We start from the raw sequence: 16,130 nt of genomic DNA on the forward strand, positions 1-16,130 counted from the left end.
AGAACACAGAAAGCACTGTCATGTTTACTGTTTGTATAGAAGGGTCATGTGTTGGACGCTACTCACAACACGAACAGGCGAATGTGTGTGACATCACGCCCTGGTTATACATCTTTGGCGGTGGTTATAAACCTGTCAGCCCTCCCAGGTTTAATCTTGACTTTAATGTACTAACAAACAAAATAATACAAAATGAAGTTTCCCTCCTGCTCCGCGTCCACAGGTTACCCCGACCCTGAGGTGGTCTGGTACAAAGACGAACAGCCAATCAAAGAGACCCGACACTTTCAGCTCGACTACGACGAGGACGGAAACTGCAGCCTTGTCATTTCAGAGGTCAGAGGTCGCCTGGTGGTGTCAGTGATGCTGTCATACAAGGAGGTGTTACTGATGATGTCAATGCTTCTACTCCTACAGGTTTCAGGTGACGATGACGCCAAGTACACAGTGAAGGCGGTGAACAGTCTTGGGGAGGCGACCTGCACCGCCGAGCTGCTGGTGGAGGTGATGGCGGGAGAGGAGGAGGAGGAAGAGGAGGAAGAGGAGGAGGAGGAAGAGGAGGAGGAGGAGTAAAGTAGTGTGCACTCCCACAGGAGGAGGAGGAGGAGCCTGTCACACCTGAGCATGAAATACTGACCCCTTATTATCAGATGTTGTTGTTCCAGGTGGAGCAGGTGGGCGGGGTTTGTGGTGAGCATGTCATGAACATATCACATGATTTAAATCTCAAAACTTGTCTCAAAATCCACTTCATGTCACACGATATCATTTTTATTTAACTTCCTGCATGTTTTAATTTAAATTAGCACCATGCCGTGTGATAAACCCCGCCCACCTGATACCTTAGGAGATCAGCAGCTCCGCCCCTCACAAGTCAGGACCTCATCTTCAGCAGGTTTCCTCTTAAAGATACAGAACTGAAATCTGACACTACATGGAGCTAAGTTTATTTCGCATCATTTTAAATTCGTCGGGTTTTATCAGCGAGATCACGAAGAACTATTAATTTTATACATTTTTATTTGATAAATCGATAAATCAATAAATCGATCTGCTTATTGGAAATATAAACGACAGTAAACATGTCAGTAACTCAGAACAAGCTTTAGCATGTTAGCATGTTGCTGTAGCTCTCATCATATTTAAGACAAAATGAATTATGAGAGCTGTAGTTGTTGCCTTACTGTTAAAAAAAACCCATCTGGAGCTCAGACTCAAACTTGAGGACTCGGACTGAGGCTAGGATAGTAGGGACTGGACTCAGACTCTTCGGTGACTCGACCTGGACTCGAGGTTTGGTGAATCTAGCACTGGGGACCTAAAGACTCAACCAGGGACTGGAGGTTTGGTAACTCGACTTGGACCTGAGCTCTGGGGACTAGAGACTCAACTGGGACTTGAAGTTTGGTGATTCGACTTGGACTCGAGACTTAACTTGGAACTTTGCTTAGACTCAACCTTCTGGACCTTCCCCACCTCTTCGGGGGTACAGGACTCGGACATGGCTCAAATTTATTTTGGTGACTCAACTAGGACTTAAGCACTGGGGACTCAAGACTCAACTCGGCCTCGAGGTTTGATGACTTCACTTGGACTCAAACCTGGGGACTTGATACTCAACTCAGACTGGAGGTTTGGTGACTCGACTTGGACTTTAGCTCTGGGGACTGAAACACATCTTGGAACTTTGCTCTGACTCTGACTCATGGGAGGGACAGGACTTTTGACTCAGCTCAGATTTTTCTTTGAGGACTCGACTTGGACTTGAGACTCAACAAGGACTGGAGGTCCGGTGACTCGACTTGGAAGCAGATTTAGGCTGACATCACTCCTTAACCACACTGGGATTCTGGGTAATGAAGTCTCCCGTACAGTTTTCCTGTTGTGATGATTTGAAGCCGACGCAGAGCGCTGGCTCGCGTCACGACAACCTGAATAGAAACAAGACCAGACGCTGTCAGGCTCTGTGAGAGTAAGAGGGCGATTCTAACGATGATTAACGTTTTGAAATATCCCGTCTTGTAGTTTTTATCCTTCCTTCTGTTCATGTTTCAAACACTTTTATTTAGACTCTGAGCGGTTTGACCATGGAGTCCTCTGTGAGCTAACATCACCTGTGCCTTAAACTGTTAGCCTTAAAGCTACACGGGGGTCATGTTGTTTTTTTATCACTTTGAAGCGTCTCTGCTGCGTGAACGTGTCGCTGACGTCCCAGTCGTACCTTTAAACATGTTGTTTTTGTCACATTCCAGCTGTTTGTTTGTGCTTTACATCATTTATCAGACATTTGAAGAAACCAAAGAATCTCCTCTGAGATGTCACAGGTGTGTGTGTGTGTGTGTTCCGTACCTGCGCCTGCCGCTCGCTCTGTGTGTGTGTGTGCTTGTATTTCAGAAGGTTTTATTTAAGCACAGATTTATTATATTAATGTGATCATATGAAGAGCCAGCACTTACTAGGTCACGTCTGTCCCTGAGGCAGTGACTCACTCTGACGTGTTTCGTATTAGATGTATGTAGATGATGTTTTTTTATGAATATATCTGAGTGTGACGAGCTGCAGAGGAACATGTACCACACACTTGGACTGTAGTTACTCACCGAAACAATAAACGTATCACAAAAACAACCGGCTGCTGTCCTTCCTGATCCCTGAACAACACAAACTCACCTTACACACCTGTCCTCACTGATCGATCATGTCATCAAACACACACACAAACACACACACACACACACAGGTCATATGAGGTTATTAAAGTGAACATTTAAGATGCTTTATGTCATTTAAAGGTCACATATTCTGTAAGATCCTCTTCACCATGTTCCTCTAACTCTAATACATGTCTCTAGTCTGTCTACAAACCCCCCAATGATGAGAAAAGTCCATCCTCTCCGTCTTCTGCCTGCTCCACTTTTCAGAAAATGTGTGCTCAAACAGGCCGTTTGGAGATTTTCCCTTCATGACATCACAAAGGGCAGTAACCCCTCCCCCAGGTGGGTGACACTCCCACAGCTAGGTGTTTGTTCTGCCCTCTGAGTCTGCCTTCTCACCGTAAACAATAGGACATGGAGCGAGAAAGCGCGAAACACCCAAGCCCTTCCAGAGAGGGGGCGTGGTCAGACACAGTTCATTAACATTTAAAGGTACAGACACAGAAACAGCCTGTTCTGAGCAGGGCTGAAATAGAGGGGTTTATAGGCATGATCAAATACAGGATCAGAGTGGATTTACAACAAGAAACTTCACACACATGTTTTGAGGAGCTCTGAGACTTATTTAAACTGGTTGAAGAGGAGGAGGATATGTGACCTTTAATGAAAAGAGACATATAGAGATATAAACATGATCAAATTGAGCTTTCTGTGTCTCTGAATCTGTGAAATAAAGCTGCAGATATACAAAGGGTTAAAATAAAACAACGTAAACTGGTAGAACATAACGAGAAGTCGGTGTGTCTCAGAATCTCAGGATGGAGACACAGGTGGATCTTTAAATATGAGGTTTGAAACCTGAAAGTAGTTTAAAGTCCTGTATAACTTTTTATTTCAGAAACAGTTTTGTGTTGCCATGGCAATATGATGCACCAACACATCAGGTGTCAAAAATAAATACAGAATAATCAGCTGAGAAAACAGAATTCACACATTTATATATTAAGACACAATTTATTAACTTTCTCAGGAGGGATTCATTTATTGTTGTTCAGAATCTAAACCAGACCGAGGAGGGAAAACTTCAAAGCAATGGATGCAGATATTTTACACAACACCCACTTCTAACACACGACCGGACAGCGTTTATGTCTGCACGTCACACAGACAAACACACACACACACACACACACACACACACACACACACACACACACACACACACACACACACACACAAACACATACATGGAAGTTGTGCAGAATAGAACAGTTTGTGCAGATGCTAGATAGTCTGTGCAAATATAAAGTGCAGTCTGTACACTTATTAACTTAAATCATACAAAGGTCTAAATGTGTGTCCAGGCCTTTTCTGTTTGGATTTGATCAATGAAAACAATACAATATTTCAATTTCTGACAGCAGGGTATCACTTAGTTCTGCTGGGGTCCTTTGGTACCAGTAGGGGGGGCTACAGGGGGGAAGAAGGTTTGGCACCTCTGTTAAACACCATGGATGCATAGATGTTTTAGTTTAAAGAATATTAACCTGATAAAACTTTAAGATACCCGTATGTGAATGATTAATTGTTAATTAATTTTACACAAACTGAAGTATTTTACAGGTATTTATTTTATATCAGTGTATTCCTCGAGCAGTTGTTGCATGTTGTCAGCAGGGGGCGCTGTCAGAAAACGCTCCCACAGAAACAACAGGAAACCACCATCCGAGCATGCGCAGTGGATGAGCTGCTACGACAGTCTGGTTGTGGAGTTAAAAGCATAACTCTGAGTAGTTTTTTTGTTTTTGTGTTTGCTTTCCAGTAAACCGGGATGGCGGGCACCGCGCTGAAGAGACTCATGGCGGAGTATAAACGTGAGTGAACGAGCCCAGCTGTGTCGTCACAGCTGATTCGACCAATGGGAGAACTTGTAGCGTTAGCAAACAGGCTAAGATAAATCGAGCTAATCCCTCTGAACCAAACCCCTTTAAATAATGCGTTAATTCAGATACTTTCTGCTTGACTGTGGAGACGCTACCGTTTTACACCTCATATTTAAAAGTGTGATGAACTTATGAAGTTTAACTTATATTCGGGATCATAATAATTCACCTTTTAGCAATAATCACGGTGAAATAACGATTTATTACCCCGTCAGCGCTCCTCATATAACAGGCTGACTGTTCGTAAACAACAACAGTCCTGTTCTCTGAACTACACGCTTAACTTCACTTAAATAGCATGAAGTAACGTTTTAATGTTCCCGAACTAAAGGTTACAGTTTAGAATAGAGACTTAACACTTTGGTTGAATATAGTCATACATTTAAATATTTATAAATCTCAAAATCATACTTTTTCTTGTTTTTCAAATGGAGTTTGGTGCAGTCGGAGTTTATCGCAGTTAGCTCTCTTACTTTTTGAGATGGGGGAGATAAGCTTTAATGTAAGATACATTTAAAGTCCTATTTCAACATATGGAAGATGAAATAACTTTAAGGATAATAACACGTTTTGTTTAGTTTACACTTAACGTATTAATGGTTGTTACTTGTTAGACTGCGGTTAGCTTCAGCTAGCAGCTAGCAGCTAATACATCTGTGTACTCTTCACACAGGTGTTACTCTCTATAAAGCACTAAATGAGAGCTCACAGGTAACACTGAGTGTACGTGTGTGTGTGTTCATGTTTCAGAGCTGACCCTGAACCCACCTGAGGGGATCGTTGCAGGTGAGTGGATCATGAGTAAACACTTAACACTCGGAGAGATCTGCCTCTGCAGGTTTTGGATTATTACAGAGAGATTGTTGTGCTATAGATTTAAAAACAAACTAATAATCAGGCTTCAGATTAAATACTAATGAAAACACTGTTAATGGTTTTTAAGTTACTGCTGTCACCTCAGTGTCAAAGCTCACATATCCTCCTCCTCTTCAACCAGTTTAAATAAGTCTCAGAGCTCCTCAAAACATGTGTGTGAAGTTTCTTGTTGTAAATCCACTCTCATCCTGTATTTGATCATGTCTATAAACCCCTTGTAGCGTAATTAAGTTATTAAAATGTTATATCTTTATTTAACCTCGGATTTAAGAAGGGGCACCACTTCCTGTTAAAGGAAGAAAATAACTTTAATGGTATAAGTTAATTAATTAATCAGTCAGTTTCATAGCTTGAAAGAAGTAAGTTCTGGAAATGTTAAACAAGAAAACACACAGACAAAGTCCTGAATTTTATGTGTAACATTTAATATAAAAAGGGGGTAAACAATAATGTATAGATGAAACAGATAAAGAATATGATCAGGATAATGCAATTATAATGTATGGTGACATTATATATTTAGTAATGAGATAAGACGCGGTATTGTTTGAATGACTTAATCAGAAAATGGTCAAAAAGAAAAGGTTGATAAAGGAATTTTGGGATTCTATTTGGATTTGAAGGAGGGCTCTGAATAGACACGACTCACGACTTAATCTTCCAACACCCCTTGCCACCAGCAGTCTTACTGTGAGATGTGTTCAATTGAACTCCGCCGGCTGGTCCCGCGTTTCAGTCTCTGGCAAGCGGTTCTTTTCAGGCCCAGAGAGGTCCACGGGTCAGATTAGATGCCTTGACACCTGGTCGGAGTATGCAGCTGGGATGGAGATTGTACGTCGGTTCAGCCGTTGTCTCAGAAGCTCCAAGAGGATCCAACAGGAAAAAATATTAAAGAGTCTTTTGATACGTTGATTTCCAATTCAGATTAACCGGATGGCCATCTTGATGAATCCAAACTAAGGAATTGGCGTTCAAAATTGAAGAGCAAAGACTTTATAGAAGAAAGTTAAAAAATGTTGCTTGAGCCAGAAAGAATTGATGTTTCCAAAAATTGTGCGTGAAAACGAAAGTTCGGCAGAGACTCGTCTCTACGGCACAAACTTAAAAGAAGTGATTCGGACCGAAGTCCGAAGAGAAGAGAGCAAGAGCTGAAGCTCTAAACTTCAAGAAACCAAAACTAAGAAGAACCCAAGATCTGAGCTCAGTGTGAACTCTTATCAGCTGGATGAGAAGAGGGGGGTCTGCAGGCAAAGAGGGGTGCCGCCCACGGGTGACTCCCATTCTGACTGGAGGACAATTGTTTAAACTAAACCGAGTTTACTCAATAAGATTAAGAATAAGAATCTAAACATATATACGTCACCATACATTCATTTTGATATTATTTCTATCAGATCCACGTTGATGTAGGTTCACGTCATATATTTAGACAAACATTTCTATCAGATTCATGTTGAGATGAAAATCACACCATCTGGGAACATCCTCAGTTAATCCCAGCCTGTAGGTGAACAAAACCATGTTATACAGTCAACATTCTTAATAAGACATATTAATAAAGTAGGAAAAGAAGTTGGTGTCTTTAAATAACACCTTCTATAGCTAATATCAAAGAGTATGCTTTATAACACGTCTAAATGTATAATTATGAAGGTTACGTATTCATGGGTATTCTAACACTAGATGGCAATAGCACTCCACGTCAAATTCCTATTAAACATAATATAACTCTTATTCCTGTTCTGAAGATCAGATTTTGAGTTTAAAAAGATGATTATAATACATTCAATGTGACGATTACAAATATCTAGATGAAGAAAGACATAAATGTTCATTTGATGCAGAATTGAAAGCTGTGGTTTAATTCAGTTCTTCAGCAGTCCTTCAACAGATGGTCAATTTTACGACTTTGCAGAGACTGGTTTCGGTCACAGTTCATGTCTTTGGGGTCAATTCGTAGATAGCAGAGTGTTCTGTTTCCGCTCGGTTGTTTATTCAAGGTGTTGTAAAAGTTCATAATATCCTGTTTGAGAGGGAGACTTAAATCATTGATCAGTTCCTTTGTTCCTTGGGGAAAGTAATGTTAATCCACCGTTCTGAGTCCAGCAGGAAGAGAGTTGTAAACGTGTCTGCTGATAACGGCTACACCCTCTATTTCAGCCCTGCTCAGAACAGGCTGTTTCTGTGTCTGTACCTTTTAAATGTAAATGAGCTGTGTCTGACCATGCCCCTCTGGAAGGTCTGACTAATGAAGCATTCATGTGATGTCAGACGCATCAGAAAAAAACGTATGTGGCCGACTTGATGTCACGTTCGGCATCAACATGTTGTGCAAAATATGTTTTGTTAATGTTAAGAAACTTTTGATTAATTCACATATTGCACATCAAAGTCAGAAGAACAACTTCCCAACTCGGAAACTGGGACCATCCGAGGAGCACATGAATGCACCATCAGGCCTCGTCCACATATAGGCGTGAATTTTTTCAAATTCCGCCTTGTCTGTATGTTTTGACCTTTTTGTACAGAAACTCTGTTTAAGGTGTTTCTGTGTTGACGGGGGAAAACAGAGTTTTGTTCTTGTAATGTCACGCTGTGCGCCGGTTTCTCCTCCGTGTGACGTCATTGTGCAACGCTGTCACTTTAGTTTACATGAGATTAGTGCGATGGCAGACGTAACCAAACTAGCGCTGGTGCTAACGATGCTAACTGGACTTTTTAGAAGCTCACACACACACAGTTACTCTCCCACTATGTTGATGGGCAGAGACGCCTGATTGGGCGACGGAGGTCACTGCTGCTTAATACAACACTCCCAGCACACAAACCCCGCCCCCAACAGACGAGAGCTGGTCTGTCTTTGGCATGCTCATGACATATATTTATCCCAACAGTCATGTTAAAACTATACTAAACCACGTATGACGTAGCTGCGGCTACTTGTCCCTGCTCCTCTGCTGTCTGCAGACGGGTCATCGCGGGGGCACGCCGAGACGAGACACACCAACATGGCTGCAAACGCGCACACACACCGAAACGCCGACCACTGCACGCACCTGTTTACTTGTAGTGCAACTGTGCAACGGAACACGGTTGATCCGCTATCCGTATGGACCGAGTCAGGAACGCATTTCAACTTTTCTCCGTCCACTTCCACCGTGTCTGCTTTTATCAACAATCAATAATTTAACGATCGTAACGTCAGCCAGCTGTAGTCTGTGAACTTCTCCACACTGACTGTCAAACAGTGCTGCGTTATAGCCAGCAAATATATTTTTATTATTTTTCAATTTCCTGATCTGATCAAATGATCCAAATTATCTGTGACTTAAATCTGTGATTATTTGACATAATACCTTAGTAACTCAAAGAAATGTACTTAAACAAATGTGTATGTAAAATGAAAACACAATTTATTATTTTGTAGGAAGTCAAAGGAAAAGAGCATCATAGGAAGAGGGTGAAATGCACTGGCAGGATGTGACCTCCCCTCTTAACCAGATTTAATTGGGGTTTCAGTAACTTAAGCATATTGATAATATTCTTTATAAAATGGTCAGAAATAACAGGAAATGCACAGATCTGTCAAATAAGGTAATACAGACTCGTAGACTATACTGTAATACGCGGGTCGAACGTTTACTACAGCGCGTATAGTCACCCCCCAAAGGCCCGTTCTGAGCCAGGAAAAACCCTGACATGTTTAACCCCTGATGAACTCGCAGCTCACATAGTAAACGTGTGTTTCTGCAGGTCCAGCCAATGAGGAGAACTTCTTTGAGTGGGAGGCTCTCATCATGTGAGTATGAGAATCATTTATGTTTACTAAACAGCAGCGACACGTTCATAAAGTCAGGGTCACAACATCACCGTGGAAAGAGAACATACGTAGGACTTGCGTTGGTTTGATGTTTCTGATCTGAGGTGTTTCCAGCTGTTGAGGGTGTGATGTCGGAGGTGACCAGCAGGTGTCACTGCTCACAAACTAACCTGCATGAAGTTACCCAGCAGGAGGTTTAAATGGTGTTATATAATGTCTCTGACTGCACTTGTATGTACTCTGTGCAGACGCCTCCAGGCAACGCTGAGGGTTAATTAACCCTTCAGATCATCTGAACGTTATTCAGGTTTAACCTCCACCATGACGACTAGAAGACCGGCACGTGAGATCACACGGCCGAAAGCAGAGCTTCTGTGGGTATGGAGGGAAATGATTGTGATGTGTTGGAGTCAGACTCGTAGAGACATGAAACAGAGCGGAGGAATAACGGCATGCAGAGGAGCAGGAGGCAGCTACAGCAACAGCACCCGGTGTTACGGTTTAACAAGTGACCGTGTTAACTGGTGACTTACAGCTGAACTCGTCCTAATGAACTTTATTTAGTTTTTTGTTATAACTTCAAAATGACTCATCAGGTTTAACTCTGACAACTACAGGCGCATTCAGCTGGTCACCAGTTAGCACGGTCACTCTTGAAACCGTTACACTGGGGAGGAGCGAGGGGAAGAGTTGCAAGTTCCTCTTAATTAATTTGCCAACTTCACATAGGGAGGGGCACAAGCATGTGTACCAGCCATGGCTTGGAATGTTCTGGATCCTTTAAAGTTTATATAAGCCAAAAAACGTCAAGGCTGTTTCCTCTTCGCCCAGGAAAGATGCAAGGTGACAGGAAGATGATCAAGCCGTTGATTTGGACAAACATACACTGCCTGAGCTGCTCTTTGGTTCTCTGACAGGTCAACATATGGAAACCTGCTTTGTATTAACATTCCGTCACACACCTAAAGTGCTGGTCAGGCCAAAAGGGAACGGTCTGGGAGTGACATTAGATGTCAACCCGCCCAGTGCATTTTGGGTGTTGTAGTAATTGAACTCTTTTGGTTGAAGGGAATGGACACAGCTCTTTTTCTGGAATGTCTCTGGCTATGTAGATTTTTACTTAGTTACTTATTCAAGGACCGTCAGAACCTCCAACAGGAACCCTAGAACATCTTAATGTCTCGCCAAAACTTCCTCAAGATCCCTGAGGATTTCCCGAAGGCACCTGGAGGCCTCTTTAAGGACAGCTAGAGCCAGAAGGCTGCTTCATTGTTGTCTGAGCACCCTGTAAAAAACCTGTCGCTCCGCCTCACTAACCTCCGGAACGTCCACATGGTCACTTAAACGTCACTGAAAGGATGAATCCTTCTAAAGGGACGCAACATGTCATTTAACGTCACCTGGCCTAGAACCTGTGGACATTTCTGGTCAGTCAGAAGCTGCAGTGAACGTGATGTCAGTGAACGCAGCATCAGCAGCATCATTCGCTGTAATTCAGCCTCCTGTTTTTGTTGTCGTCTTTGTTGGCGTGCCAGAAGTGTTCAGTCTGCCCTTCAATTTAACCTGCTCTCTTTACCTGTCTGCATACCTGCTCACAGTGACATCATCATCATCATCATCAGCTCACATCCCATTATTACCTGAGACAACACACGCACACACCCACACACACACACACCGAGTTAGACACACACACACACACACACACACACACACACACACACCGAGTCAGACACACACACACACACACACACACACACACACACCGAGTCAGACACACACACACACACACACACACACACCGAGTCAGACACACACACACACACACACCGAGTCAGACACACACACCGAGTCAGACACACACACACACCGAGTCAGACACACACACACACAGAGTCAGACACACACACACACACACACACCCCGAGTTAGACACACACACACACACACACACCGAGTTAGACACACACACACACACACACACACACACGTCTGCTACAGCTCCGGGTTTAATCGAACTGACGCTGAGCTTGCACGCGTCACCACACTCCTGCTCACATCCTGAGAGCAGCCAATCAGAGCGTGCCGTGTGGTTAATAATCTGCCGATAAACTATCACGGATCAGATCGGATTAGAACAGGAAGAGGAAGTGACCGACTGTGAGCAGATATTCAAACATCCAACCGTGCTCAACATTCACGGAGCATGCCATGCATGATGAAAACCATCTCTGAGCACGACACAGTGACAAAAACACACACTGTGTGTGTGTGTGTGTGTGTGTGTGTGTGTGTGTGTGTGTGTGTGTGTGTGTGTGTGTGTGTGTGTGTGTGTGTGTGTGTGTGTGTGTGTGTGTGTGTGTGTGTGTGTGTGTGTGTGTGTGTGTGTGTGTGTGTGTGTGTGTGTGTGTGTGTGTGTGTCTGTGTGTCTGTGTGTACATGAAGCTACCGTGTGTGTGTGCGCACATACATGAAGCTAAGCTAACGTGTGTGTTTGTGTGTTTCAGGGGTCCTCAGGACACGTGTTTCGAAGGAGGGGTGTTTCCTGCCGTCCTCAGCTTCCCCTCTGATTACCCGCTCAGTCCTCCAAAGATGAGGTTCACCTGCGACATGTTTCACCCCAACAGTGAGTCAAACCCCTGAACCTTTATTTAAACCAGACTGAACCACATGCTCGTTCAGACCCGAGTCAGAGACCTGCTGACTCTGAGTGTGACTTGAAAGCTTCACGGGACGAATCAGAACGTGTTGCACCGCTCTGCTGCTGTTAGCATGCCGTTAGCATACTATGATTAGCGCTCTGATTAGTGGACTGAGCCATGATGTCACAGCAGGGAGTCGGTCTGAGCACGCTCCATACTGATTAGAGGACGGGACACTTCGCCTGTGACCCCTCATCATCATCATCATCAAACACACACACACACACACACACACAGGGACAGACTCCTTCTGGGAGGTGCACGTGTGAACAACCAGATGAGGAGGATTTCAGGAGCAGTCCTCCCGCTGTTATCTAGAAACCTTCAGGAGCGTGAAAACAGATTCTCAACTTTTCAACAACTTCTCCAGACTCAAGATTTTTTTTTAAGGTTTCTCGTCTTTTAGGGAGCTCTCTCTAGTTAACGTTTAACTAGAGACTTTTTAAACAAAAAAACAGAACAAATCCCTTTTAAAACAAATCTCATCAAACTGGGTCAGGACGGCGACTCTATGAGTCCGTCTGATGGGACTGATTAAAGATTTTATAAAAGTCACGCTCTGATTCTGTTGACTTTCTCCTCCTCTCCTTTCTCTTCTTCATCCTCCTCCCCGTCCTGCTACTCCTCTCTCCTCCTCCTCCTCCTCTTCCTCCTCCTCCTCCTCATCAGTCTATCCTGACGGCCGGGTGTGTATCTCCATACTCCACGCCCCTGGTGACGACCCGATGGGTTATGAGAGCAGTGCAGAGCGGTGGAGTCCTGTTCAGAGTGTGGAGAAGATCCTACTGTCGGTGGTCAGCATGCTCGCAGGTAACGCACCTCGCTGATTATCACGTCAGTCTACATGTGACACATACATGATACATGTCACATGATTTCAGGTGAGCAGGACCGGGCGCTGCTCCTTTCTTTAATGGCTCTGTACTTGCTTCCTCTTCTATCTTTTATAATCTCTTGTCCCCTCTCCTTGTTTCCTTTCCTCGTTCTCTCTCAGAGCCGAATGATGAAAGCGGAGCAAACGTTGACGCGTCTAAAATGTGGCGTGAGGACAGAGAGCAGTTCTACAAACTCGCTCAGAAGATCGTCAGGAAGTCGCTGGGCCTCTAAGGATGATGTCATCAGGCGGCAACGAGCCCAGCACTCAGTGTGTGTGTGTCTGTGTGTCTGTCTGTCTGTCTGTCTGTCTGTCTGTCTGTCTGTCTGTGAGTGTGAGAATGTCTCCTCCTTCGCCGTCTTTTTACACACAGCAAACATCGACGAACATCTGGAGACTGAATGAAGATGTGAGCATCTTCCCCATCACCATGGAAACCAGTGAAACACACACACACACACAGTGCTGTGGAGACGGACTGATCAATAAACGAATGGATGGTCGACGGGAGCCAATCAGACGTTTGGATAAAAGACAACAAGATTTTAGAAAACTTCAAATTTAGAAAACGTCGACAGAAGAAGAAATCAGTGACATCATCATCGCCACACCAACAGCAGCAGCATCACTCTGCAGGTCGCTGTGTCAGCCAATCAAACGCCCCCACCCTCACAGAACCGCTTCATGAAAACAAATCAAATGAATCAATAAAATATTTTCAACGACTCATGATGAATAAACAGTAGGTGGAGTCAGAGTGAGAGTCAGGTCTGCAAGTGATTCACTCAAATCCAGTTCTGAAATATCACAAAGTTTAAAGTAGCAATATGTAACTATGACCCCTAGTTTTGAAAATGGGTACTGCAGTTTAAATTCTAAACTTTGTAGAGAGCTGCCTCCCCCCGCCCCCTCCTCTCTAGAGTTGATGCTCACACAGGTTGCCATGTGGTGGACACTGAAGCTTCAGTGTTTATCCAGCTCTGCATCGGTCTGTAAACCTTTCTGTGCTCTAACCTCTCTCCATTTTTCGAAAGCATCTTCAATATTGATCCTAGTTTGAGCACGTTTCTGCTCGTGGAGCTTATTAAGCCCCGTTTCCACCAAGCAGTTCAGTTCGTCACGGTACGGCACGCATTTTGTGGCGTTTCCACTATCAAAAGTCGGGAAAGGTCACAACTTACCGTCCTACTTTTTGCTACCCGTCTGTTGGGGTGCCAAGTCTACCGATCCGACCCTAAAAGCTGGACCTAAACACTGCAGTCCATTGATTGGTCGAATGCGTTTTGTAACAAAGAACCACAAGCCAATGAGAAAGACCACAAATTGCTGGATGACCTCCATTGTTGCTCTTTGTTTACTGTGTCGCGTTCTTCTAATTTATTAGCAGGGTATACTGTGTCGCGCTGCTATGATGTCACGCTATTACGTAGCTGACGCAGCTAACGGCATCCGGCTTACACACCGCCTACCAAAAAAAGAGTACGGTAACTACGGTTGGCTGTGGAAACGCAAACAGGATCAGGCTTTACCGATCCAAACCGTACCAAACTGTACTGATCCATACCGGACAGCTTAGTGGAAATGAGGCTTTAGAAACATGCAGAGGCTTTTTAGGTTGGGTACAATCACTTATATCTGAACCAGTTCTCTTGCCCGCTTCCATCGCTGCAACACCTGTAGTGCCATGATAACTGCCAATACTGGGTTCTTTCCTGTTTTTCATTATTGAAAGTTTCAGACTGCATACGGTCTAAATCGCACGAATATTATATAAATATGTAATAAAAGGGGGAGGGACTGGAGAGGAGCTCCTCCCTCTTTTACAAAGTAATTTTTGTGCTATTTGAAGTTTTTTGATTCTCTTGATTAAAATAACTGATGGTATTACTTTAAAATAATTAAGTTAATGTCGTTTTCTGCTTTCGGGTCGTCCTCTCCGTCTCCGCTGTCGGCGTGATGTGATGTCAGCTGATTTTCTTCTCTGCAACGTTTTCAGGACAAACATTTATTCCGATTCTCCGTCAGGTGGAGCCGAAGCTTCTCGCTTCTCTCAGTCGGACTTTATGCACTTTATCTCTTCCCAAAGGATGATGATGATGTTCGTCTTCATCAGGATCTGAGCGCGCTCAGATGGAGCTCGGGGGAAGTTTGTTTAAGATAGTTTCTTCATTTGAAAACACTTTGTGAAATAAACCGAGGGAAGAATAAACAACGTCTGTGTGTTCTGTTTGTGAGTGTGAGCCTCCTTTCACTACAGCTCCCAGGATGCATTTCTCCAGCAAGTCTCCAATCACAGAGTTTCATTTAAATCATTCTCTGATTCTGAGTCAGGAAAGAGCCGTTTCCACCGAGCGCTTCGGTTTGGTTCAGGACAGTTTGCTGCGCCACAGTCAACCTGACTTCGTACGCGAACTGAGACTGATGGCGATAGCTGCGTCAGCGACGTGACAGAGTGACATCAAAGCAGCTTGACACAGTGTAGCCCACCAATAAATTCAACAAAGAAGAAGGCAACACAGTAAACAAAGGGCAACAATAGAGGACGTCCAGCAGAGGTCAGAACCTCCGAGCCCATTCAGGGGGCGGAGCTACGAGCTGACATTAGTCACAAAAAACAAAAACAGCCTTGAGAACCGGACCGCTCAGTGGAAATGTGGCTTTTGTGATGAAGACCGTCTCCATGGTGACAGGTTAAAGTGTTCAAACTCGGCAGCAACACCAGTGGAGGCTCATGGGTAATGTAGTATGTAGAAACATTCAGAGTAAGTTTACAGCAAGGGGGAAACACCTCTGTCTGCAGAGATTTCTTTTTTTAACACAAGGTGGGCGTACCTGAGTCAGGTGACACGTGTGTGATCTCAGCAGCTTCCTGTCTCGACCTGCCCCTTCGACAAACACACTCGACATCAAAGACGCACACCACTATCGGTTACTGTCAGAGTGTGTGTGCCCAGACGGGCCATTAGTGCAGCTAAAGCTGTGTGTTTACAGACACTGTCATTACCTGCTCAGAGTGTGTGTGTGCGTGCGTATTTGTGTGCGTGTGAGTGATTGTGTGTGTGTGCGCTGCAGACTCCTAAATTATCTCCACAGTTCTCTAAATTCAGTGAAATTAATGAATACTGTGATTTAGTTTCCCCTGAGCTAAACGCTGTTAGCTGTGGAGCTAACGGTACCTGAGTGTTGTGGTTTTTCGTGCTTGTCGTCAGGTGTTCTCTCAGATCTCTCACCTGTTCTTTGAAACAGCTGCTGTTTGGATTA

At 44.0% G+C, this 16,130-nt stretch overlaps 2 protein-coding genes and 1 long non-coding RNA gene across 4 annotated transcripts in view; 2 read left to right on the forward strand and 1 right to left on the reverse strand.

Annotated features, from left to right (window-relative positions):
- Positions 1–743, forward strand: part of mylka (myosin, light chain kinase a) — a 41,123-nt gene extending 40,380 nt beyond the window's left edge. The window contains exons 33-34 of the mRNA XM_061054095.1: positions 224–336; positions 418–743. Coding sequence (XP_060910078.1) covers positions 224–336; positions 418–573 — 269 coding nt within the window. The 3' untranslated portion in view covers positions 574–743. The remainder of the gene's footprint in view (positions 1–223; positions 337–417) is intronic.
- A 245-nt stretch (positions 744–988) lies between these two features.
- Positions 989–2,620, reverse strand: LOC132987199 (uncharacterized). Its single transcript, XR_009675587.1, has 2 exons — positions 1,622–2,620; positions 989–1,535 (listed from the first exon to the last, which is right to left on the reverse strand). It is a non-coding gene; the product is annotated as an uncharacterized LOC132987199 (long non-coding RNA).
- Positions 2,621–4,367: 1,747 nt separating this feature from the next.
- Positions 4,368–15,098, forward strand: ube2g2 (ubiquitin-conjugating enzyme E2G 2 (UBC7 homolog, yeast)). 2 transcript variants are annotated; one of them, XM_061054094.1, is made up of 7 exons: positions 4,368–4,528; positions 5,348–5,383; positions 9,227–9,272; positions 11,801–11,919; positions 12,665–12,805; positions 12,990–13,139; positions 14,866–15,098. In XM_061054094.1, exons 1-6 carry the CDS (start codon positions 4,486–4,488, stop codon positions 13,100–13,102), a joined length of 498 nt encoding a protein of 165 aa, XP_060910077.1. In that variant the 5' UTR covers positions 4,368–4,485; the 3' UTR covers positions 13,103–13,139; positions 14,866–15,098. The 2 variants fall into 2 exon arrangements, with proteins under 2 accessions (XP_060910077.1, XP_060910076.1); XM_061054093.1 differs by lacking the exon at positions 14,866–15,098 and having other exon boundaries at positions 4,369–4,528; positions 12,990–13,621.
- Positions 15,099–16,130: the final 1,032 nt, after the last annotated feature.

The sequence above is a fragment of the Labrus mixtus genome, chromosome 13 (assembly GCF_963584025.1).
Source record: "Labrus mixtus chromosome 13, fLabMix1.1, whole genome shotgun sequence".
Lineage (NCBI taxonomy): Eukaryota > Metazoa > Chordata > Actinopteri > Labriformes > Labridae > Labrus > Labrus mixtus.

Excerpts from the sequence above, each read along its gene's own strand:
- ube2g2 (XM_061054094.1), top strand. The coding sequence starts at position 4,486 with ATGGCGGGCACCGCGCTGAAGAGACTCATGGCGGAGTATAAAC. Across the intron at positions 11,920-12,664 it reads CGACATGTTTCACCCCAACA|TCTATCCTGACGGCCGGGTG; the intron begins GTGAGTCAAACC and ends CCTCCTCATCAG. Across the intron at positions 12,806-12,989 it reads GGTGGTCAGCATGCTCGCAG|AGCCGAATGATGAAAGCGGA; the intron begins GTAACGCACCTC and ends GTTCTCTCTCAG.